The sequence below is a fragment of the Onthophagus taurus genome, chromosome 7 (genome assembly GCF_036711975.1).
Source record: "Onthophagus taurus isolate NC chromosome 7, IU_Otau_3.0, whole genome shotgun sequence".
In the NCBI taxonomy this organism is placed as follows: Eukaryota; Metazoa; Arthropoda; class Insecta; order Coleoptera; family Scarabaeidae; genus Onthophagus; species Onthophagus taurus.
Window position 1 is genome coordinate 12391576 of NC_091972.1, and position 25329 is coordinate 12416904.

Consider the following 25329-nt stretch of genomic DNA (forward strand, 5'->3'; position numbering starts at 1 on the left):
ATATGAGTTGGTAACTGGTGATAAAGAGGCGACATGAATAATAAGCTTCTCGAAAAGGGGCACCAAGTTGCAACACTCTTCGTACTAGTCAATTCAGTTTTTCAGGCAACCACATTATACAATCTATCAGAATAGCTTTTGATTTTTGCCTCAAAGCCTCAATTATGTTCTATTGCATGAGCAATATGTATCGGAGACCTGTAAAGACATAACAATTGGTATTAATCAATAACCAAATTTGCTCAAATATAAGGAATACAACTGTATCTACTGCACGGTTCTGAAAATGGGGGGATTTCTGTTATGTCAATACACAGACTTCATAAAGTTTCCAAATCCAGTAGAATATCACAGTCATTTTTTCTTCATTATATCTCAAGCTTGGCATAATAAATTAGTTTACCAAAGAACTGAATGTTGAAAATGTAGTGGTCACTACATAGTTTTGTTCTGTCTCTACTCCAACATTCGAGAAGATCAGATGTATGATCTCAAAAGTGAACGCATTTTTCTACCAGTTATACAAAATGTCTCTAACAACATCTCAGTTCTAAGAGAATTTATTGAATTTATTATTGATTCACCAATTGAACCTAAAGTCGAAGAAATAAATCAATGAGTTCCAAGCTAATCTAAACAGCTAAGAAGATAAAATGACCAGCTACACTTGTTGCCAAAGAGTGTAAAGAGTATTTTTCTTAATGGTACACTTCAAGAGGAAGTGCTTCAATAGTTACAAATTTGTTAATCCAGACATTTCTCAATCTTTTAATGAAATAATTTAGAAAATACGTGATTGGAAAGTTTGCGCCGGCTTAATGAAAGAAAATATTATATAGCACAAACACAGTACACACATTTGAAGAAAATTAAAACCATCACCTCAATTTTATACGGCCAGTAAGAAAACTAATAAACATTGGGAAACTAATTAAAATTAAATAAACTCTCCAAAATTCACATTAGCACAGATTTAAAACCACTGTCGGGTTTAACATCCATTATTGAGCGCATCAAGCACTTAATTGAAATACTACTTATATTAAGTATACTTAAGTATTTCTTTTAAACTTATAGAAATTTGAGAAAGTAGATTAGGCAACTCTACTTAATTAATTTAGAAATTACCGTGTTATTCCTTTAAATATAGGCAATCCATATTACAGCAAGTATATTTTAAAATTTTATGTTTAAAATACCATAATATAGATATTGTTAATTCTTTTTAACCAAAGGAAATCAATAGTGCTTTTAAAACGTTAATATTAAAAAAATGAAATATTAAAATTATTTTAATAAAAACTAAATTTAAGGAGTTGTTAAATTCTGTTTTATTTTAGTCTTTTTGCCACAAAAGTAGTTATTGTGTATTTTTAAAATATACAAAAGATATACTTAATTGTTGTTACGAACATATACATTTAAAAATTACAGATAAAATCCCTAGATAGAAAATCAAACATATTCGATAACGAGCATCTGTATCGTCGTATCTGATTGTTAGTGAGCTATTTCAAAATTTTCTAACTGGACGTTTTCGTAAAACTCAACATAAATACACGTGACGTCATTAACATATATACACGAACATCTATGACTATATCTGACACATGGATTGGACAGATGATGAGAAGAATGAAGGTCGTGCAGATTAGAGAAAAAAGCAAAGTATCTTTGGGTTTCCAGTTTGCTTTGAGTATTACGAAAACGTATTCGTTATTATTTTTTTTTAGATACTCATTACGAATATGTTTGTCGGACTCGTTATTGTTTGTCTACATCAGACGAAATACGTTTATTTATTTATTTTTGTTGAAAGAGACTCTGATATTAACCGACAAAACATTCACTGAGCATTGCTGCTTCACTTCAAAAAGCCGGTCAACTTCTTTTACGAGTCGACGATGCAGATCGACGTTAATACTCGTTTTCGTTAATGTTTGGCTCGAATTGTCAAAAACAGCACGAAGTCCTGATGGCTTATTTTTTTTGTACACTAAACACAGCTGTAGATTCTTCTGTTACTTTAACCTCTATGCAACGACCGACTGTGGATTGTAATACTGGAGACATGCTTCTTGGCTAAACACTCTTCAAATCGAGACAGACACATTTACCATTGGAAGTAGCTGCGGTTACACGATCTTGCTGATCCGCACCATTTCGTTTCCAGGAGGGGAGGACATAATCTTCCTCCTCTTCTAGCGTGCTTGATGACCTCCCTTCTACGTTGCATTTCGCCAATGCCGCAAGATTTACTGCAGGCACTCCAAGGACCCCATTCACCAACCCTACAATCTCTGGGTGGACCTATAAAAGAATTAATACAATTAAAAAAAGCAAAAAAAAATTGTTTTCGTTATTTAAATTAACTCGAACAGTATGGTAATTTCATACTTGCATATTGGGACATGCAACTAACTAATTTGCACGAACAACAATACAATATGACATTATTGACGTAACTATTACGGTTAATGAATAGGAACCTCGATTCCTGTCAATACGTTGCCCGGAAGCTGTAACGCTCCAAGGCATCATTTATCCAGAATCAATACAACGTTCCAACAATATCAGATATACTCAACAAACTAAGATAACAGTATAAAAGGTTAATAAATAATAAAGAAAAAGGCACTTACGCGTCTTCTTCGGTTTACGGTATTTTTTCCTGCGGTGATCCTTTGAGTGGGTCCGGTACGAGTCCACTATGCTATTCATGATGGCATCCTTGTTGCCCCTAGGTATCATATCCTGCAGGGATACCCTGGTTGTCGCCTCATCCGCTTGACGGCTGAAACGCCAGTAAAATTTTACGTCACCCTTGATACCTTAAAGAAGCTTTTGTCCTGCCACGTATCGCCCCTTTCGTCCAAAGGACTGCGACACTAAAATTGTAATGAGAAACTCTATCGCGCGACGAAGGAGAACGCTTTTAGCGATTCCAACAGTGAAAACGTATTTACTCTTACGAGGAACTACCGCGCTACTTAACAACTTCGTCGTCATTGTGAGTACATAGTTATGTTATTTAATGGCCAAATCTTTAATACAGTTACAAAGTGTTTGTTATCTAAAGATCGGAAAATATATTATTAATTGAAATAAATTTTTATTAATTATTTATAATCGAAGACTTTATGTACAATTATTATGTTATCGTTTAAATAATAAAAGATTTTCAACAAAAGATAGCAATTTGTTGAGATCCCTATACAATACATATTTAAAGCATGTTCGAGTTCCAATAGGTTTTGGGGAACCAATCGATTGCTGGGGAAAAAATTAAAATAAATTTTATAAAATTATTTCAACGCAACTAAATTCTTTCTGTACAGCAAACATGTTTGGTACTTGAAACCATTACAACCAGATTGACTGATTAAATTACTAGAACTATAAAAAAGACCTCAAAAAAAACGACTAAACTCAGCAACCTCAAAAGAGGAAATTTAGAGTTAAGGCGAAGTTTAGAGCACCATATAACATAGATGAAAACTATAGTTTTTGATTTTTGAGTTCATTACTGGAGTTGATTTTTTGAACAAATCAACTCCTGTAATAAATTCCTCTACAAAAAAATTTTCTGGTTTCTGACCCAGAATGATGAAATAGTTTCTAACGTAAGATGACAGTTGCATCACCGACTTTTCAGGGTCTGAAGAATCTATACTTAATCAGCGAGTTACCATCCACCCACTTAGTAGAGAGAATTGGCTATTTGCTAAAGAAAACCGTAAGGAGGAAAAAATTTGGTGAACTATAAACAAATTTCTTCTAAGGTCTCTCGCCCAAATGCTATCGTACCAGCCCTGCTATAGCGAGGCTTAGAGGAACACTTTTTTGTGGCGTTTGCCACATTCTAAATTATAAGGTTGATATTTTAACGAATTTCATATCTCAGCAGAAGACGCAAAATGAAGAAGATAAGAAGATCCTCTTGCGTATTAATGAGGCGTTGGTAAATCTCAATTCTGCCTAGATTCTATGGTTGGATCGACAGTTTTCTTAAACAAAGAATTGTTTAATTAAGGGTAATAACAACCTTAAAAAGGCTGGTGCGTTACCAGATGTTACCCTCAAGAAGATGAACTTTCAGCACATTTGTGGAACGTAATTGTGAAAACAACTAGGCCCCATCAAATAGGCTCCCGATCGATATCATAGATTAATATGTGGGGGTAGTATATAACAGGATATAGATAGAACTCAATATAATTGAGAATTAATAAGCTAACAGATTAAGTTTTTCGCTAAACTGTAAGAAGGCAGTGTTAATTCTGTTTACACGGCCGAGAAAAATCGGTAATCTCAGAATGCCAGCAAATTGTGAAAATCACACTTAGACAATAGAATCAATAAAGCTCATGTCAGCTTCGGCCTGAGTGATTGAAAAGTCAAGTATTGCTCAACACAACTATTTGGATTTACATCACTGACAGACAAAGGAAGAAAAAAAAAGACCAATGAAGGAGATGCGAAGGAGGAAGAGTATTATTGCCTAATTTCTGATGAAAAGCATGAAGATCCTCCAAGTGAAGACTGGGTAAAATGTTGCAAATGTAATTTATGGGTCCACGAAAACTGTATAAGTGGTGAAACTGCATCTAGAGCATCCCTTCGGACGGATATCCGGTTATCATGCATATCTATCCGGCCATTATGGTTATATTTTCTAGTACATTTCTGAAGTGATACCCTACATTGCCACATTATTGCGATATTTAAATAAAAATGAAATTAATAAGAAAGCTGATAAGATATGTAAACTTATTTGGATTCAAGATACAAAATGAACTTTTCTGATGCTGATTTAACTAACGAGGCAACTTTAAAAAGAGGATACTTTAATTAATAATTGGCGATATTTCCACAAAGATCCTTCAAGAAATGAATTTTATAGCGAATTTTGAAAGTTATCGATGAAAATTGCAACATCGAAAGTTTTATCAAAACTCCAAATATTGTTTTCTCAAAAACTAAAAGCTATTTTTCAAAACTGGTTGGTTCATTGGAAAGAGGACACTTTTATTAGCACTTTGGGAGATTTTGATACTCATATTCCAAGAACTGGATTTTATACGAATTTTTAATCTGGCTATGGCCGGATATTAAAAAATTGCCGGATAGGCCGGATACCGGATAGTTGCCGGATATTCGTTCCACCACTAATCTAGAGGATTTATTTGTGATTTATGTGATGATTAGGCTATGTGTATAGATAATGTTAACTAGTTTACCAATGGAAAACATTAATTATTTATTACCAGATTGAGTCTATCACATTTTAGCACTCACAGTGAGATACCCATAACATTTTCCTTTTTATTAATATTTTCCGATCTTAAATTATTTACTTATTATATAATCAAATAATAAATAGACATCGAAATTGTAAGTTTTAAGAACAAAATTGTTTTTGGTAAGATGTAAAAAAGTTACTTACATCGTATTAGATTCTCTGCTAGATTCCGTTATTTTCTTATTAGGTGAACTGCTGGATGAAGTTGTAGTGTATAAGAACTGTTGCATTCTTTGATGTGGTTTTGGATATTGATGAACTTCCTGTTCTTTTCGTTCCTCTTCAATTGCGACTTCGATGTCACTATTTCCATTTAATACATTGATACTATTTTGGGACAGGTGTTCCATCTTGAGAACTTCGTAATGTTGGTCGTCTTCGGAGTGATGAAAAACTTCGCTCAATTCGTATTCTTTGACCTGGCAGGGAACCAAAACAGGTGGAAACAATTGAAAAATGCGGAAACACCGTTGGGTGACGTCTAAAATACGGTATTCGGGAAGATATAAAACTCGAGGGCGATACAAATTTTCGGGCAAAGTTGCACGAACGGATAACGGGGGCAGGGAGCCGAAACGATAAATCTGGGAGTACATCCCGAGGGTGTCAATGCAAACTGGGCTGCACGTCTGGTGCCGTAGTTTTCTAGTCCGGCAACTCGTGCGTGAAATATGTGTTTTTCCCCGCGAAATTATAAAACATATTTCACAGATCCCGCAGAGCTCCGCGTGGAAAACAGCGGCCAAGTTGCCAGAGTTTTATGGTGCAGAAAAGCGGCCTCCGCTATGGGCGCCACTTCGCGATGAAATTATAAAATATCGACGGCTGCAGTGGCGCAGGTAGTCGTTATAAATCGCGCGAAATTGTACACGTTTAATCCTCCGCGGCTGTTTTCGCATTAGTTTAAAACCAGGAAATTGCCATTGCCGAGCCGAGTTGCGCCCGAAGAATATTCGGTAAATTAGGACAAATTCTGTCTCAAGTTCCATTATGCCATGAGCGCTATCGTAAACTAGAGACGTTTGTTGTGCTCTTGTTCACAAACTACCGGAATTATGTGGAAACCGCGCAACCTATAAAACAAATCAAGTTAGCTTATCTGTACTTATTAACACTACACTCTGCTCGAAATTGGCACTTTTCCCACTGGTGCACTAATCTCGGTCGTTTCCTTTTAAACTTTTAAACCTTTAAAGTAGTTATCGACGCCTGGATTAGGTACTAATCGATATCGCTTAAGACTTATATTTACGACCTCAACTTAATTTTAATATTAAGAAACATTTCTTTAAAATTAATTTTTAAATAAACCTAAATTAAGAACTTTACACCAATCCAATAAATCTGAAAAACTCGTCCGGCAATTCCGTGTATTCAAATCAGGCTCGACCGAATTTGCAATTTCACCTCTCCTCCCATCGGCGTAATTTCCCCATATTTACGGTACGAAGAGCAATCCCGACGACCCCAACACGCCGAACCCGTAACCATTAACCCCCAGCGCTCATCTCACTAATTAATAAAGCAATTTCTGGGGGTTCGTCGTCGTTACCTTGATAAATTGCAACGTGTCGATGGCGTCGCCACGAAAAAGCCTACAAGAGACGACGATTTTGTCCCCGACATTAATTTGAGATAAAATCAAAGTACCGGAAGCAATATTTACGCTCACGACCTTAACTAACTAATTAATAAAGCAATTTCTGGGAGGTCCTCGTTATACCTTAATAAATTGGATCGTATCGATGGTCTCATCATGAAACGCTATAAAGGTTTCTCGTGGTCGGTATATTTTCAATTAAAGTTATAAAGTCAAAGGTAGTTATGTTTATATTAATGATACAGTAATTAATTACTGAGCAGTTAATAAATAATGTTCTGCAATGAAAGTGTGTTTAATATTAGCGCATTTCACGAAGATGAGAAAAGTTTTTTAAACGAGAAACGTTTAAAAAACAAAAATTGGATTGAAAATCAAAGTAGGTACTAAAAAGCAATACTTACGCTCACTCAACCACAAGCTAAATAATTAATAAAGTAATTTCTGCGGTCGTCGTTACCTTGATAAATTGGAACGTGCCGATAGCCGGAAGCCTCTTCATGTAGGGATAGAAGAAGGAGCCGGCGGGGTGCGATGGGTACCGAGACGTGATGCGATACGCCACCCCCTGGGGTTCCGTGGGCCAGTTGGGGGCCGTGAACGTGAACCCATTATCGGTACCTGCATCCACGGGGTCCACCTGCAACGCGAAAAGTAGAACGGTTTATGCTGTACCTCCGGCAGAAAACTGGCAATTTAAGTTTTCGTCCTGAATTATTTGTTATAGCTTGTAACGATCTTAAGGGGGAGATTGCGATCTGAACGCCTACTGGAGCGAGGAATTTTATATCGTAAGACGCGGGGTTACTTTCGATAATCGAGCGATTTTGAGATGAACGATTCTTATTATGGGAAGATAATAACATTGATGGAAGAGTTTTTTTTATTATATTTGTTTTAGCCGAGTAAGAGTCTGTAATAAAAATGTAAATGTACTAGGGTAAAAGGTAATAAAATGATCTTATAAGGAAGATATAAAACATAATTGATATACTTACTTGTTACATAAGTACTTTCTTAAAACATCTTTATGAAATTATTTAATCATTCAAAAATTTCTTTCGAGAAATTTCGAGCATACAAGATTTTATTGGCTTATCAAAGCAGGGAAAACTGAAAATCTAGTAATATCTAGTTTGGTAAACAATTGTTAGAAACTCTCCTGAAACTTTCTAAAACTCTTTATATCTTCTGGTAATTTTTAAAAATTACTGAGAAAACCGTAATCGATATCTTTAAAACCCCCAAGACGTTATTGAAGATGATATACTTTTTTAGGCATCCAAAGAAATGCTTCAAATCTCTTCAAATTTCGAAATCTTTTGTAATGTTTAAAGAATCATCTGAAATTCTTTAAAAATATATAGTTAGCCTTCAAACTATTAATAACGTTTAGATATATTTAGATATATCGGATTTTCTTTCCAATTTTAAGAAAACTCGATCACAAAATTCTCTGAAATTCCTTCAAAACGCTGGATATTCTTCTAAAAAGTCTTAAACATCACTATTTATGGCGGGTTATGCAACTTGTTCATAAATTCAGAATCAAACTTCACTGGAAATCCTTGGTAAGCGTTAAACATATCTAAATATCTTTAGGTGATGCACATTGTTAGATATTTCTTTTTAATTCTGTGAAATTCTTAGAAAACAAGAAAAGCTGACGGTTAAAAATGGTGTTGAAATTGATACCTGTGACTAATATAGCTATTTGGGAACAAAATTAACAACAGATGGGAGAATACGAAAGGAAATAGAACGTAGAATAAGGAAATATAATTATATATCTCAGCTAGATATTCTGATCCAAAGATATCTTACTTAACCCTTAAGAATAACAGCTAATGAATGCGTTGAAAGAATGCCAGAACGAAGAATGCCTAAACTTGCTTTGCCATGGGTGCCAACAAAAAAGACGAATCAAGGAAGACCAAAGGTTGCCTGGATAAGCAGCATTCAAAGGGCAATGTCGGAGAGAAAGTGAGACCATAAAACTGGGAGAATAGAAGAGGCAGCAAGCTACGAATCAGAAGGTCTATATATGATTGTATATGTATATGATCCTAGAAAATTTTCCTAAATATTTCTTTAAATTCTTCGAAAATTCTTTAAAATCCGTAGACATTCTTAGTAATTCATAGAAGTTATCGGAAAGACATCAACATTTAACTTTGAAATTATTAAAAATCCTCTGAAATTCTTAGACATTCCAACTTATTCTTATTAATTCCTGGAAATTCTTCCAATTCATTGAAGTTATTGGAAATCAATTGAAATTGCTTAGAAATTGCTAAAAATTTGTAAAATTCCCTCGAATACCTTAAATAAATGACCAAGCAAATTATTCAAATTCTTTGAAATCCTTGGAAATCAATAGTTTTCAGAAAATCTTTAATTTCAAATTCATAGAATTTCTGTAATCCGTAGTTTTTTTAAAATTTTGTATTAGCTTTAAGAAGCTGTATGGAAATTGTTGATAATTTGGAAATCACTAGCATTCCTGGATATCCCCAGAAAATATTTGAAATATAAATCCTTTAAAATTCAATGAAATGCATTGGAAAATTTTCTCAAAATTCTTAAACATTTCTGTATATCCAAGCAAATCTCTCAAATTCTCTGAAAATTCCTTGAAATCTACTGGAAATCTTCTCAAAGTATTAACGTATCAGATATCTTTGAAAATCGATAGAAATTTTTCGAAAATGGTTAAAATTTTGCTGAGAAAATCATTAGAAATCTCTGGTTGTTATTGGAATATTGTAACAATCCCTGAAAATCAACAAAAATCAGCCTTAGCAAATTTTTTCAAAATTGTTAGACATTTTTTGTTAGAAATTTGTTAGAAATTCCCTAAATCGGCTGAAAAGTGTCTTAAAGCATTAAAATTTCACTGGAACCTTGTGATATTCCTAAAAATCCTATAAAAATTCTTAAATATTCTTAATTATTAATGAAAAATTTAAATATCCCTACAAAATTTTAGAAACCTTAAAAAGGCATTAGTGCCTTAAAAAGCATTTCTAAAACATATCTGAGTAATATTATCATAAAATACTTCAAAATCGACGAAAAATTCCTAGATTTACTTTATTAAGACTAGAAATGTGAGGAAGAAATAAATAAATAGTTTGACTTCCTACGAAAGTAAGGGAAAGAACTCCCCGAGGCTTGTTATAGTTAAATTCTTAGCTATAAATCTTAGGTCAAAGTTATGAAGGACAAATTAAAGTTAAAGAGTTCTCCCATTAATATCCTATTCTCTTATTGTTAAAATTAGCCCAGTAAAGCTCGGCAAAAGTATGTATCAATGGTCAATGGTAGTTAAATACACGTTGATTATTTAAACTCTATTTGCACAAAATCACGCCAGATGTTGTTTGATATCGTTGCATTTGATAACGATTTTTGCAGCGAAATCTTATTATGCTTTATATCTTATATCTTTTTCGTTCCATTACTTCTTCTGAAACGTTGTCACCGTACTTTAAAGTTCTTAAACTTTACGAAAACAATCTAACATTGTTAGTAATTTTCTTATTGGCTAAACTAATTGTTGGCCCAGTATTACGCCAGAAGTTCAGGTTTGAATATATTTTAACCTGTTGAGAAAGACCATAATATGATGTATGTTTGAGTTGTTTGGCGTTTTATTTTTTAATCTAGTTTGGGTACGGACTACAAAGCCGATTTATTTTCACAATCGGTTCCCCATTTGTTATTCTTCATCATTGACAATAAAACTCTATCCCTTGGTTTCTTCTAAAGCATCATTAATTTCCTTTGATTTCTACCTCCTCTAAGTTTTCTCTTAGCATTTGCCTTTTTCTTGGGGTACATGTCAAATGATACAATTTCAGACAGTTTCTCTTTTATAAAATCGTGTGCTCTAACTTTCTCAGTATTTTCAAAACCATGTTTGTCAGTCTTTGATATGCTTTAGTTTTTTCATTTGATTAATAACAAATAAATTTCAAAGATATTTTAATTATTATTACTTGATTATATTATTATTATTTATTAGTGTATGCGAATAGTATAGATCACACTTTTAATAAATTACTCTAAATTAGATGTAAAACTACATAGTTAAGCAATCATTAATTATGAGAAGTTGTGAATTCAACACAAAGCTCGCCAACCGACTGACGTTTACTGGCGTGTTTAAAATAATTAATCAGACGTAGTAATGTAGTGGGAAGTTCACAAAAGCCGAACCGACCGTGAATACTATATTAATAAAGTCAAGTTAAATTACAGTCTGCACCTTCCGCCGAAATGGCGCCTGCAAAATCCATATGATTTAATACTCAAATTCAAATGTGCTCTCTCGCGGTCTTGTTAAGTATACAGTATCGTATCGTCACAATTACTTGCTAATTCAGACCGTCAATCTTCATATTTGTGTAAATAATAATAAATGATCCCACGATGGCGTCATCTTTTTTGCTTCTGATTATCGGTAATAATTGCTTTTAAAACGCTCGCGTGGCCTATTAAGAACGGAAAAATTGTTTGTTTGATCTGATTGACTATACAGTGTGTACATTTAATGGAGACCGCAAACATTGTGGTTTTCATCAAACAGTGCTATGTGGTTTGCAAGTAACTCACCTCAATTGTGATGCTGTCCAACCAATTCCCATTCACGCACAAATCGAAACTGTCGATGCCGATAAACCAATCCGGCGATGGAATTATCTTTGATATAAGGGAAACCTGCAAACAAAAACATACATGTCATTTTAATTAATCGATTTAGCACTTATTTTGATTAGTTCCGCATCGATTTTTTATCGATAAGTAGAACCACACAATAACTCAAGACTGAATGAGACATGAGGGAAAAATTAATGTCCCTAAGAGTTCCCCGCTGACAAAAAAAAATGGGGTGACCCAGAAGACAAACGTATCTATACCCTAAAAGGACCGCAATCTGTTACTCTTATCGATTTCATTAGGGCGAAGTTGTCGTCGGAGCGGTCGCCACAGAAAACATCAATTGACAATTTTCTCCTTCAAGGGGGACTAGAAATGCGTAAGAGGTTAGAAACCTAACCAATCAGGGGATTAAATCTCAAATAACGAAAATGACCCATTAAAAGTTAAATTGAGCTTACTCCCGGCGAAATTGAACGAAAACGCCTCGTGAAATGCTTAATGGGGGAATTTAAACATCTGTGTGCATCAGTATGTATAAAGGACAAACATCGCAAAATTGCTTGCGAGCTCGCCTCATCGAAACTGAAATTCGAATTGCAGAGAGAAATTGCATTTAACACGCATAAAGAACAAATTGAGTAGTAGGAAATTGCGGAATCCCTTGTAGTACTTTACCCTCTCTATTTACGAAGTACGTGTGTACAAAGCACTACAACGTGAATTGTTTCAGTAGACAAAGAGGAAGTAATGCCAAACATCTCTAGTGATAAAGTTAAAATTGATGATTAAACCCAATTTGATCTAGATTTTACTTAAAAGTTCAAAATCAGATGAAAGTGGAAATTTTTATGAAATTTAATGAAACTTTGTTTATAATAAAATTAAAAATCAACTAACACTAGACCTAGGTCTAGTATTTCTAGTGTTTCTAACATTCGAGTAGAAACCCGATACTTTCTAGTTCTACGTCTAATGTTAGTTCTAGTTTTACACTAGCACTATTACCAGTGTTGTTAAATACCCGGGTATTTATTTTCAAGGGTAAATATCCTGGATATATACCCGGGGGTATTTACCCAAGATGGGTATTTTGAGGTATTTATAAATTTAATTTAAATTGAGTTGATGGCAGATTTGCAAGCACTTCAAGAATGCAGAGTCGCTTATCGACATACCAAACTTATTTATAACATCTACAAGAATGCTACAATGACGGTAAAATTGCATGAAAGTATTGAAGAGAGTAAAAGTAGTAAAGTACTGATTGTGAGTAAAACAAGGCGGGACACTGTTGGAACTCAAATTGTTCATCACAGTCCTCAGAGTGCATTTAAACAACTGGATTGGACCCAAAAAGGCATAAACATTGATTGCAAATGCTTAAATAATTTGCGCTACGCGGACGATATAGTTCTTATATCGGATAGCCTTGGAGAGATTAAACAAATGATGAACGACTTAAAGGAGGTGTGTGCAAGAGTCGTGCTAAATATCAACAAGAAGAACATCAACATTGGGGATAATGAGATTGAGAGGGTTCACAGCAATGTAATCTTGGCTATGAGGTTCGTGTATCGAGAGATAATCAAACAAGCGAACTAAACAGAAGGATCTTAGAGACATCTTCAAGAGAAAAAGCCAAGAAAGGCTTTCAATCAATGCGTGTTTCCGATTATGACATAAGGCTCCGAAACTTTAACATTAACGGTAACCACTGCCAGGAGGGTCCAAGTTGCGCAAAGATAGATGAAGAGGTCGATCCTGGGTCTAACTCTGAGGGACTACATACGAAATGAAGACCTACGAAGAAGAACTGGCGTAAATGATGTGGTCAACATTGTGGCAAAGCTTAAGTGGAACTGGACGGGTCATGTCGTGCGAATGAAGAACGAGCAGTGGACAAAATGGTTGCTTGAGTGAAGACCGCGAGCGAACAGACGAAGTAGACGTCAAAAGAATGACCAACAATTGTATTCAAACAGCACAGAATAGGGAAGGTCTATGTCCAACAATGGACGCAGAGGGCTGCTTGGTGATAATAATCATAATAACTTGATCTAATCTAAATTACGACAGATTCGTCTAATGATAATACGTCTTTGATTGTTGACAATTCCTCGTCTTCAACGTCCTCATCGTCTTCCTCTTCAATTTTATTGGAATCGATATATTTTTACTGGTATCACTTTTATACCCACTGTTTGGGTATTTACCCTGGGTCGGGGTAAATACCCGGATAAATACCCATTTTAGAAATACCTACCCGCCGGGTATTTACCCAGCGCCCATCACTGACTATTACTAGAACTAACACAAGAACTAGAACGGGTTTAGCCGTCTTACGAGACGTGTGGCTAAACCAGAATGATTCTAGTTTTAGATCTAGTGTTAGTTCTAGTATTAATTGTTATTTAGAGTTAGATTGCGATAGAACTAGAATTAACACTAGCATTAGAACTAACACTAGACCTTCTACTTTTAACTGTTATTCAGCGTTAGAATGTTGTATATTTTTCATTAAATCAAATCTAGAACTAACACTAGACCTAGAACTAGACACAATCTGATTTAGCCGTCTTAAGAGACGTTCGGCTAAACCCGAATGTTTCTAGTTCTAGATCTAGTGTTAGTTCTAGTGACAGTGCTAGGTAGCACTAGTTAGCATTAGATAACGCTAGGTTGTATATTTGTATTGAACTAAAACTAGAACTAACACTAGACCTAGAACTAGAAACATTCTAGATATTTTCTAGTTCTAGGTCTAATGTTAGTTCTAGTTTTACAGTAGCACTACCACTAGATCTAAAACTAGAATCATTCTGGTTTAGTCGTCTTGAGAGATGTGCGGCTAAACCAGAATGTTTCTAGCTCTAGTGTTAGTTTTAATTGTTATATAGCGTTAAATTGTAGTAAAACTAGAATTAACACCAACATTAGCACCAAGACTAGACTTAGAATTAGAATCATTTGGGTATTGCGTCTTTTCAGACGGCTAAACTCGAATATTTCTAGTTCTAGGTCTAGTCACGAATAACTAGATCTAACACTAGCATTAGAACTAAGACTAGACCTAAAACCTAAAAATCTATATTTTACTAAATTAGTTAAAAGGATGGATATTTTCATGAAATTAAATGAAACTTTAGTTATAATTGAATAATATAATATGTATAGAATAACAAATTACGAAACGAATTAATACTTTGTTTTAATTGCAGTTGTTTTGTATTTAAATCACCATCATATATGCACCATTTCTTGCGCTAATTGCTCATATTTCGAATGTTCGCGACTAACATCACGGCCATATAGCCAGAATTATGGGAGTTCGTGTGTCAGAATTGCGCAAGTTTCAATTGGTAGGGTCCACCGACGACGACGTCCGACTATTCGAGCAGATTTATTAAACTGAATTAATTATGCTGTTCTTAATTAAACGCTTCTCTTACTGAGCCGAGGTATGTATACCCACTTCAAAGACCTCGACTGCCAAAACCCGCCGCTCATATTTTATAACTTAATAGAAATCCTAACAATCCACGTTAAGTTTAATTTAGAAACAACATAATAAGAAAGTAGTTGTTTTATTGATTAAATTAGAAATGGAGGTAGAATCTTTTTAGTTTATTCAAAACGTAACGTGGATTGATTGAAACTCAGTCTGAGTGAGATCTGAACGAATTGGCTTAATGACACTTCAATTTTCCATTACCTTGGAGTGATTTCCATCGACGAAAAACTCCGCCTCGGTGCGTCCCACTCCTGTGGCTATTGGGGGAGCGTTGAATTCATCGTATATGCCACCTTCGCCTTGACTCTGTTCCTCTAAAAGGTCAGATCGACCTGTTTCGGCAAACGCTTTCACCCCTGGTGACGATTTCTGACCCAACTTGAAGAGGGTAAATGACTTGTCATGGCTTCTACCTAAAATTCAAACGACAAATTATTAGTAATGTCTCTTTAGTAAAATAATATAGTATCACGAATGTTAAATTAGAAAGCAGTTTCAAATTATTTTTTTATACAAATAAATGCTATAAAGTTTATAATGAAGTGGATGTTTTGGAAGTTGTGTTGTGGAAGTTTACTGAAAGAGAATGTAACATCAGCATTCTGAGACATTTTCGTCTCCGAAAGTTCCATACTTTAATAATTGCAAATTCTGGCATCTTAATATATTCCTCTTAGTTTTTATTAGCGCGAGCGGCACTCGGGAAGTAAGCAAACGTTTATGGCTCGTTCATAAAACGGAAAGCGTCTCTGTTCGCCCCGAGGGAGACGAGCAACTAGTTTACGATTTTCCAACATGCAACCTGATTTACCTTATTACGTAGACTTCAGTATTTACAAAGGAACCTACGCCGCATCCCCCAGACACTAGCGTCTAACGACGTACCCAGAAATCCGTTCGCCTTTATGCCAGGCGCCGAGGACGTTACGTTTCCGTCTGCAACAGCTCGTGCGATCTAAGGGAGGTCCCGTTTAACATTACAGCTATTATTCGATACGAACGTGTTCGTACGCGTTCGCTAAGAAGCTTTCAAAGTTAGTTAATTCCGTCTTCCGGTGGCGCCCCGTTTATAACTTCCTTGTAACCTCGCGCCGCCCGTCGAATCTCATCGAAACGCGTGTAAGGGATAAAAAGGGGACTTTGCGCGAACATATGTAGAAGCTTATCCGCTCGAGCTCCATAAAAGCGGGTTCGTGCAGAAATACCAACTTCCACTTACGGCCGATACCAGTCCAAGCTTGTTCTCGACATACTCGATGCGCGATCGTGGGCTTTTGTTTCGACCGAGAAGGGCGAGTCGTGCACAAGCACGTATTCGACTGAATCAAACGCCTGATACCGTATAATCAATATTCAATTTCTGTAATGGGAAAAACGGTGCGAAATGTACCATTCGTGACCCACGGTTCTAGATAAAACATTACTCAAACCCCGAAGAATTGCTTCCGATCGTTTTTCCCATATATTAAATGTATTGGTATTACTTCTTATAACGGGGTCGTTTCATTTCTAAACTACTCTTCGATTTACATCAAACCGATATTAATGTTTTATCATGTCTTGTTTGAGAATACATTCTTATGTGGATTTAATATAACAAACAAAACGTGATTCGGAAGGTGAAATAACAAAGCCAAACAGCACGTTATTTATCAACTCAAACAATTCATTCCAGTAACGTCGTTACTTTAGGTAGGACGGACGTGGTACGTTTCGGCTAATTTTCCTTCCTCTATCAATTACGTCAACATGTTCGAGTTAGCACCGCCGTAGGGACGTACAAATGAGACGGGGTCGGTTTTGCGAGGGTTTAACCCAATTTCAGGCACCGTCCGCTATAAATATCTCTATCAGGCTTGCGGGGTGAAAACTTTAAGGGGACTTTCCCGGGTTGAATTGTTGCGTCGGCCGCGCGGCTAAATAGTGAATTAAGCGTAACCTCCATAAAATACCCGCTTGTACAACTTCCGTCTGACCACAGCCACATAACTCGCGAACAAGCTGAACAAACTTCATTCAGTTAGGTTATTTCGAGAATAGTAAGTTTTGGGTGCAGGAGGGTGTTAAGATAGCGAATACAACGCCAAGAAGCAAGAGACTTGGTTGCATATGGTTGTTCTAAATTTCTGTGTCACCGTATACTTTATCTTTAATGGTAGTAACCAAGTGTTGTGTTATATCATTTCCAAATATAATTTACTAAAACTTCTTAGTTTTAAACAAAGATTTTTGATGATGGGAATGAGTACTGAGGTGTCGTAAACAAAGATTTTATAGTTTCGATACGTGCACTTAAAATTTGATGTAAACAGGGGAACTTGGAGGCCTTCCAATTTCATCACAGAGGATTACGAAATAGAGTAATCAGATAGTAAGCATTACATCATTACTGCGGGGAACTTAAACAGAAATCTCACATCAAAGCCTCCCCGAAACCCGTGCAACAAAACACGTTTAAGCTCGGATTTATTTTTTGTTTTAAAATCCCCCTATCCGAATGGAAAAAAAGCGGAGTAATTAAAATTAAAAATTTATGATTTTCCTTTGATCTGTATGATTTGTATCCCTCGTATTTTGACGATAAAGCTTATTTGTACTTTTTCAGCTAACTAAAATACAAAAATATCGAGTAATATAAAAGATGGTGCAACGCATCTCGTTCATATTCCCCAATATACGAAATTACACCCTTTGATCTCGTCGATTGTTAATTTACAAACTCCACTATATGCCACGTAGCCGGATATGGGAAACATATTTGTACTTGAATGCAAATAGTACAGGTTCAATTTATACAAATTGGCCCGCCCAGTTCTATCCTTTTTAAATGACGTTGCACTCTGGACTGACAGAAGGCAGCATGCAAGGCATCTGAATGACTAAATCCAATCAGACGAATTGAACTTCTAAATAATTCAGTCGGAGGGAAGGTTGCTGGTTGCACTTTCGGGTGCATCTCAGCGTTAAAAATACCGTTTTCGTGTGGAAGCAAGACCACACACCATTTCATTTCCAAATCGACTCGTTTTTTAATATAAAATTACATGTGACTGGAAAACTTCGATATAACGGATTAATACGCGGAAGGGAGTGGACCGTTCGTGACGTCGATATATTATTCAATTAGCAAATGCTTAATTTATTCTATTCGTGTTTTGTAACGTTGTTAGTTTGAGACTTAAAGTTCATAATAACTTTTTAAATAACATTATAAAATGAATGTTATCAATCAAACATGTTAATTGATTGGAATAATCCCGAACGTATTGAGATATTACTGTATGTATACAGGCTTCGTTGAATGCGATTGGCTTTTGTATCTAACGTAATACGAATCGAACCGCATACAAACCCATTCACATTAGCATTTGTATTGGTGTAATCGACGGAACATCACCGGGGGCACGTTTCGTTGTAAACAGCGTTGTAAAATTATGTGTATGGACAACATAATATCAATCCTCAAACAAACACGATCGTTTCATGTTGTATAACTGGCTTCCTAACAGTTCTTAATTGATGCACATTTCACATGTTACGCATAAAATGTCAATATCTTACTGCTTCAATAAAGTTTCCGTTAACATTCAATCAGGAAGATTCACCTGATTAAAAACTTTCTTGTATTAAGCTCCAAGGATTTTGCTATAATATCCTGAAATTTCTATAACATTACAAGTACAAAGTAAATTTCATTCATATTCATAAATTTAAGAAAACGGACATAAATTTCTTACAATTAATATTGTATGCTAATTCTAAAGTTCTACCATAATTAACTACAACTTATTAACATTACAAATATTAATTTAAACATAATTTTATTCAATTTGAATTCTTTCGTATGATAAAAGTTTCAGTATTTAGTAGTACTAACAATGAGATGAAGATAAAAGTGTTCAACACTTGAATGATGTCTGCGGTAATAATAGCTCGGATGCAAATGCGAATACTAAAACGGTACCTCAAGCCCATTAGTCACCAATTTAATTTAAACATTCATGAGCGACCGTCTAGGTACGCGTCCCATTACATAAACCGTATTTAATCACGCGCGTCCAGGTATTGATCTGTTGGGGGATAATTTGCAACCGTAGTGACGATTTAATCTGCACTAATAGAAACTACGACTACCTACTATAAACTGCTGCTGGGGGAAACTCTGATATACAAAAACTAATGCCGGAGGTTGCTCGTAAACTAGATACTAGCTCGAAAATTAGAGAGGCTGAATTCGAATGTTAATTATTCCTAAATGGGGAAGTAATTTATTCTAGTGTTGTAGTTCAAAGCAAAAATATGGGAAATGTTTCTAGTCTGTAAAAATTTTAACTCATTTTACTGGATTACTTATTCAATCAATGTGGTTTAAAATATACCCCCTCTTCGAAAATATACCAAACTATTGGACAAAGACAAATATTGAACATTTTAGATATTAAAAGTTTAGAGCATGTTAAAAGCAAAAAATATAGAAAGAAATTTATAATTAACACGATATATTTTTTGGGAAAATAAAATATTTCGCTGCGTGTCCACAGAGTTGATTTTGACGTTATAAAATCTTCAAACGTTAACGAAGGCAATTCACGTAATTGCCACCGGATTGAAACGTGTCGAGGCGATTTAATTTTGAAAAATCACTCTCTAACATAAATCCTACACTACAATTCAAAGTTATAGACATTATTAAATATTTGACTCTATAAGAGATATTAGCCACGTTTTGCGAATGGCTTTAATACTGTGATATATTTATGAAGAATATAAAATTCGTAATAATATAATCGGAAATAGTCACATATACGTGCAATATAATGTTATCTGATAAGAAAGGGGTGTTACAGAAATTCAAGAAAGATCTTTCAATATCCAAACCCAGCAATGTTCATGACATAAGAAACGCCATGGAACGATTAAAGAAATTGTTATATTTTTCAATTTTCAGGTAAAAAGAATAAATTTTACCAATATTAATTAAAAAATCCATTAGATCACTAAAATATGAATAAAATTTAATAAAAGTTTCGACTATACTATATATAATAGTCATCTTCAGAAGCGTCGTCATCTTGTTATAAGTGACGTAAAAATAAATATGTTATAAACTTGTCGCAAAATCACCAAATGAAACACACCATTGCACCATTGCTGTATAGTCGAAGCATGTAAAGCGAATTTTTTAGTAATAAACCAGTATAAAGTACAAAATTGCAGTTATTAAAAAAGTTTTATTAAATTTCAAAAAGAATAAAGTTATTAAATTTAATAATTCCGAGCGTGAGAGGCCGTGGAAAACTCAACCAGTAAACTACAATCTGCTCGTAAACTTTTACCATGTAAACAAAGAAGTGGCGCAATAAACTCAACAAATCGAAATCGACACGTACTGACTTCCCAAATAAAATGATTGCATAATAACTTCTCTAATATTAATGGCACGCAGTTACCATAACTATGCCAACATAAGGAAGTATCTTGATATGAGTCTCTATACCAAGCTTCGGTGGAAATAGCACATTCAGAAAAAACGTGATAAGTGTATTTGTTGATTAATTACAATTCTTAGCTATCAATCCTATTAATTCCAGTATAGAGGAATCTAGCTATGGTAACCAACTTTTTGAATTTTCAGCAAATATCTAATTATATGTATACCTACTTTTTGATACTACTTAAAGCATTTTCCAGAAAGAGGATAATAGATCACTTCAACTAGTTTTGGCGATCTACTCCATTCATGTCTTAGTTGTACATTACTATGGCTTCCGAAAACATGTCATTGCCAAATTATGTAGAAATATAGGAGATGTGTGTTATCACGCCACAGTCCTTTTTCACATTTCCCTTTTATACCTTAGCTGATTTTATTTTCACTGCCAGGTCCTTTTGACTTAATCTTATTGTACTCATACATAGCGTATCAATGTTTATAAGCTGTAGTGCCGGTTTGTTACTGATATAATAATTATTCATACACAAACTATATCTAACATCCAGTTTCTCCTGCATCAAATGCCGTACTATATTTGTTGATCATATGTTTAGGTTCCGTGAGCATATCCAACTTTATACCATATTTGTGTTTGCGTTATGGATTGCATGAACACCATGAGTGTAAAAGTGCAATAAAGACAAAATAATCAAAAATCTTGGATTTTGTTAATTGAAATTGTGCTTATATGTAGAAGCGATCCTCGAAAACTTCATTTACTGTGCACCTTGACATCCTTTACGCACCTCTTTACTGTGCATCTTGAGATTTTACAAATTACAGTCATTGGGTTGTGTCAAAAGAATGTGCTCTTCATTTGAATGATCGGCTTTAAAACGCTTTATCTAACAGATTGAAAAAATCAACTAAACTCCAACTTCATCATTTTATACAAAAAGTACTGCTCAAAAATTAAACACAAATTCCTCACTAGCCAGAAGATCTGTTAAAAGTTTGCCGTTGGAAAAGAATTAATTGTGGAACTTGTAGGTGTAATCAGGGTGATTTTAGATTTTGGGTTAACACTTTCATTAAAATCTTGTTCCACTGGTTTTGCAACATCTTTATCCGTTTCAAGATCAAATAACAGAAACTTTCTTCGCAGTATATAACCAGCAAGCACAGATACAGCCGAATTAGAACGTTGCTAAAAAGCAACTTCTGACAAAGAAGAACCATATAAAAAATTAATGATGACTCCTCGAACAAACGCAAGTCAATTGGTACTGACATAATGTAAATGTTTTTGTCGATTACTTAATAACATGTATTTAAGATATTGATATCCGATTTGCGTCAAAACTTTTTTCAGAACTTGGTATCAACTATTTTAGAGCATCACAAATGATGAAGAATTCAAACAAACATGTTCAGAATATTACCAAGGATATTTCAGATAATTGAATGAAGTGCAATGAAAGAAAAAATTAATATCAGCTACTCATGATGAGCTAAAACTATGGAAAAACAAAGAGTCATTAAGATCTTGTTGACGCAGCCAAAAAAGCTTTGACACACCCCAATATTCACCTAGCACTGAAACTAATTTGTGTGCTACTGTTCTTTAAAAATGTTAAGAATGAGTCAAGATAAACTTAATGGCTTATTAAGGGTATAAGATATTATTAATTTAGTTTGTAACTTTAAAAATACATATTTAATTCATTTCTTTGTATGTATTACACTCTAATGTTTTTGAATTACGCCGTCTGCAAGAAACCCTTGGTTGTTTTTACTTAAATCTATATAATTATTGATCATCACTGTATATTTAATATTATTATTATCCGTTAAATTGTTTAACTATATTATTCAACAATTTATTTGCATATTATTATGGATAACATATATTACATGTAGGCTAAACCCGAAGGTTTTGAATGGGAATTCATAACTTTCTGCGTCAGCATAATTTCAACTAACAACGTCAGAGCGGTTGTATCGTCTAATAGCGGCCACACCGTTATTATGTCCAAATGTACAGGCCACAATTGACATAACGAGCTTTCACTTAGACACGGAAGCTACACTGTTCACCGTATATTGTCGACAAGAACTTATCCGGAATAAATTATCAGGGCCGAACTTCTAATAATTAACACGTTGGCCATTCATCTATAATTTTCGTTAAATATTATTTAAATGAATTTATAAAAAAAATATATACAAAAAGTGATTTAATAAATATAATACAAATAAATATTAATATTTGCTTTTAATTTACTAAAAATTATTTAAACCTTTAATCAGATTAGTCATAAGCACTTCAATGTTATTAGTTGAAATAACGCTGACGCCGAAAGATATGAAATTTCCACGAAGGCTTACTGCGGCTTTTGCGTAGTGGTCGGCTGGAATTCGTGTTACGGCCGAATAATCGTTTCGAACCAACATTACAGTTCTAGTTCAATGGGCGAACCTCACGATTATTTGAAAGGGGCAATGTAGAGGTAGGAATTGTGTTGAATGATGAATACTTTTCTATTAGTTGCTTTTTAACAATTAATAAACAGATAAATTACATTTTATAATCCTTTCAAAACAACTGTATCGTGATATGATGTAATGATATGTTGACATGATACGACAATAATACCTTTGCTCTTTTTATCGTGTATTCACAACCCCCGGCTTAAAAATCAATTGGAACTATCGTCGAACAATCCATTACAAGCCGGCGTCGTGTAGTCTAGTGGGTTTTCCGTCGTGTTCTAAGTCCCTGAAGCTCCTCCTCTACTACAAGAGATTTTTTTTCATCTATGTTCCGCTTGGGGGTAATTTATAGATGTTTGTTGTAATCGGATTGTCAAGCCGCGGGGACATCCCAAGCCAAGAGAAGGGGTTCTTATATTGATAGCAACTTCGCCTCTTGTCGTATAAAAAGAAGAAATAGATCGCTCACCGTGTCAACTCACCGGGATATTAAAATAATAAATTATCCATGATCACGTGTTGTTATTTGATGCGGGCAATCGAGTATTTTTAATAGAGCCATTAATTATTTTAGTCCAAAAAAAGGTACCACTTTGAAAAGTCTAAATGAATTGCGGTAATTGTCGATGAATTATGACCTTTTGATGAATCCGTTTTAATAGCCGGTGCATTTTATGGTGGAGGCGCATAAATACACGTTAATGACGGGCAAATTACTTTTTCGTGCATTCGATATTGGAATCAAACCGAAAAAATTTTTTTTTTAATAATGATTGAAACGAATTTGATTCAAGTTGACCTATTTCAACGTTTGAGGAGAATTTCTAAAATCTAGTTTAAGCTTCATAAAAGTTTATGTTTCGTGAACCTGAAATGAATCATTTACTCGTTTTAGATGAATGATCAAACGAATTAAAATAAAATAATACGGAATCGCGTGTACTCTTTTTATGGGTTGTTAAGGGGTCAGCGACTGACCAGATGAATTTCGCATAGAGTTGCAAACTGTCTGAACCCAATGTCACTTGAATATTTTACAGTCGGACCACATCTGTTCACGACGTGGACTCGTTGTTAATCATTTCAACACGTGTCGCACCACGTTATTGATGTTTGTTTATACACATTTATATCGGTAATATATAAACGATAAAAGGTTTTAAAAATTTTTAAATTTCCGCCTGATTATTTTCTAATTAACGAGAAAATTGTTTGTATCTGCCAAATCAATTACCCTCGTTATATAGCAGATTATTTACGGTTTTAATTAAAAAAAGTAAATCATTTGACCCCTCTGTCGGATAAAACCGGCAAATTTACACCTCTCACTCGACGGTGGTACGGGGGATTGAATGGGGATGGGGCGTTACACGGTTGGTATTTTATACGAGCTGTTCGTGTCGATATATGGAGTCTGGGAAAATCGGATCGGACGTTTCGTAGGCGGGCATTTTTCTCCTCTCTCGGCCCGAGGCTCAGTTGGAAATATAGCCAATAACCGCGGGGTGCAATTTGGCGATCCGGCGTTTCCGGCGTTGACGGCAGAACTGCCTGTCGTAACATTGCATTTCCGTACCGTTGCCGGTCGACAGTTAATTCTAACCCTCGCGTCGTGTGGCTAACCTGTACCTCTCGCATAGCATGCGAACCACCACCACCACACTGTTGTGTTGTAATTTCTGCGCACGAAAATTAGTCATTCCATCACCACATTTTATACTCATGTTGCAGAAAAAAGTCTGATTCTAATTGCTATTCACATCCATTACCTTTATCCGTATAATTAATTACTTTAATTTCATAAAATTTTCCACGCTTTAAATGCATTAAAGTTTAAAAGAACCTCGGCATAATTTTTATTTAGTATTGAAATGGACTTTGAAAAAATGTTTTATAACGAGTAGAACTAATGAAAGAAAATATACACTAGAACGTCTAAAATTTGAAATTTTTTGCCTGAGTGAGCGTTAAAATCCTTTTTCTGTCTGCTAAGTGCATCATTCGCTTTAACAACAAAATTTGAACTACATTATATTCCCATTACGTTTCATTACCATCGTGAACGCTTCAGCATGCGAGAGGTGTCATGACAGTTGTCGTCTGCAATATCCTCTTTATTTTCACTGTCGTCTTGATCTACAGATACTTTAACTGAGATAACGAGGTTGTTATCGAGAATTGCATACCCAACATAGCATCAAATTTGTCACAATCATTAAATGTAGAAACAAACTGGCACAATGTTGCCATCACTTTTACATTTTCAAGCGATTCTGGTTCATATTCATTCTTTTCTTCTCTAATTTCTTTGTAGCTTGTTTCAT

At 34.8% G+C, this 25329-nt stretch overlaps 1 protein-coding gene across 1 annotated transcript in view; it reads right to left on the minus strand.

The window, feature by feature from the left end:
- Positions 1–1602: 1602 nt before the first annotated feature.
- The window catches only part of LOC111420909 (spondin-1), a 96170-nt gene continuing 72443 nt past the window's right edge, over positions 1603–25329 (minus strand). The window contains exons 2-7 of the mRNA XM_023053968.2: positions 15280–15491; positions 11520–11624; positions 7363–7542; positions 5447–5721; positions 2643–2794; positions 1603–2310 (exon numbers count right to left, since the gene is read on the minus strand). Of these exons, the coding sequence (XP_022909736.1) occupies positions 2114–2310; positions 2643–2794; positions 5447–5721; positions 7363–7542; positions 11520–11624; positions 15280–15491 (1121 nt within the window). The 3' untranslated portion in view covers positions 1603–2113. The remainder of the gene's footprint in view (positions 2311–2642; positions 2795–5446; positions 5722–7362; positions 7543–11519; positions 11625–15279; positions 15492–25329) is intronic.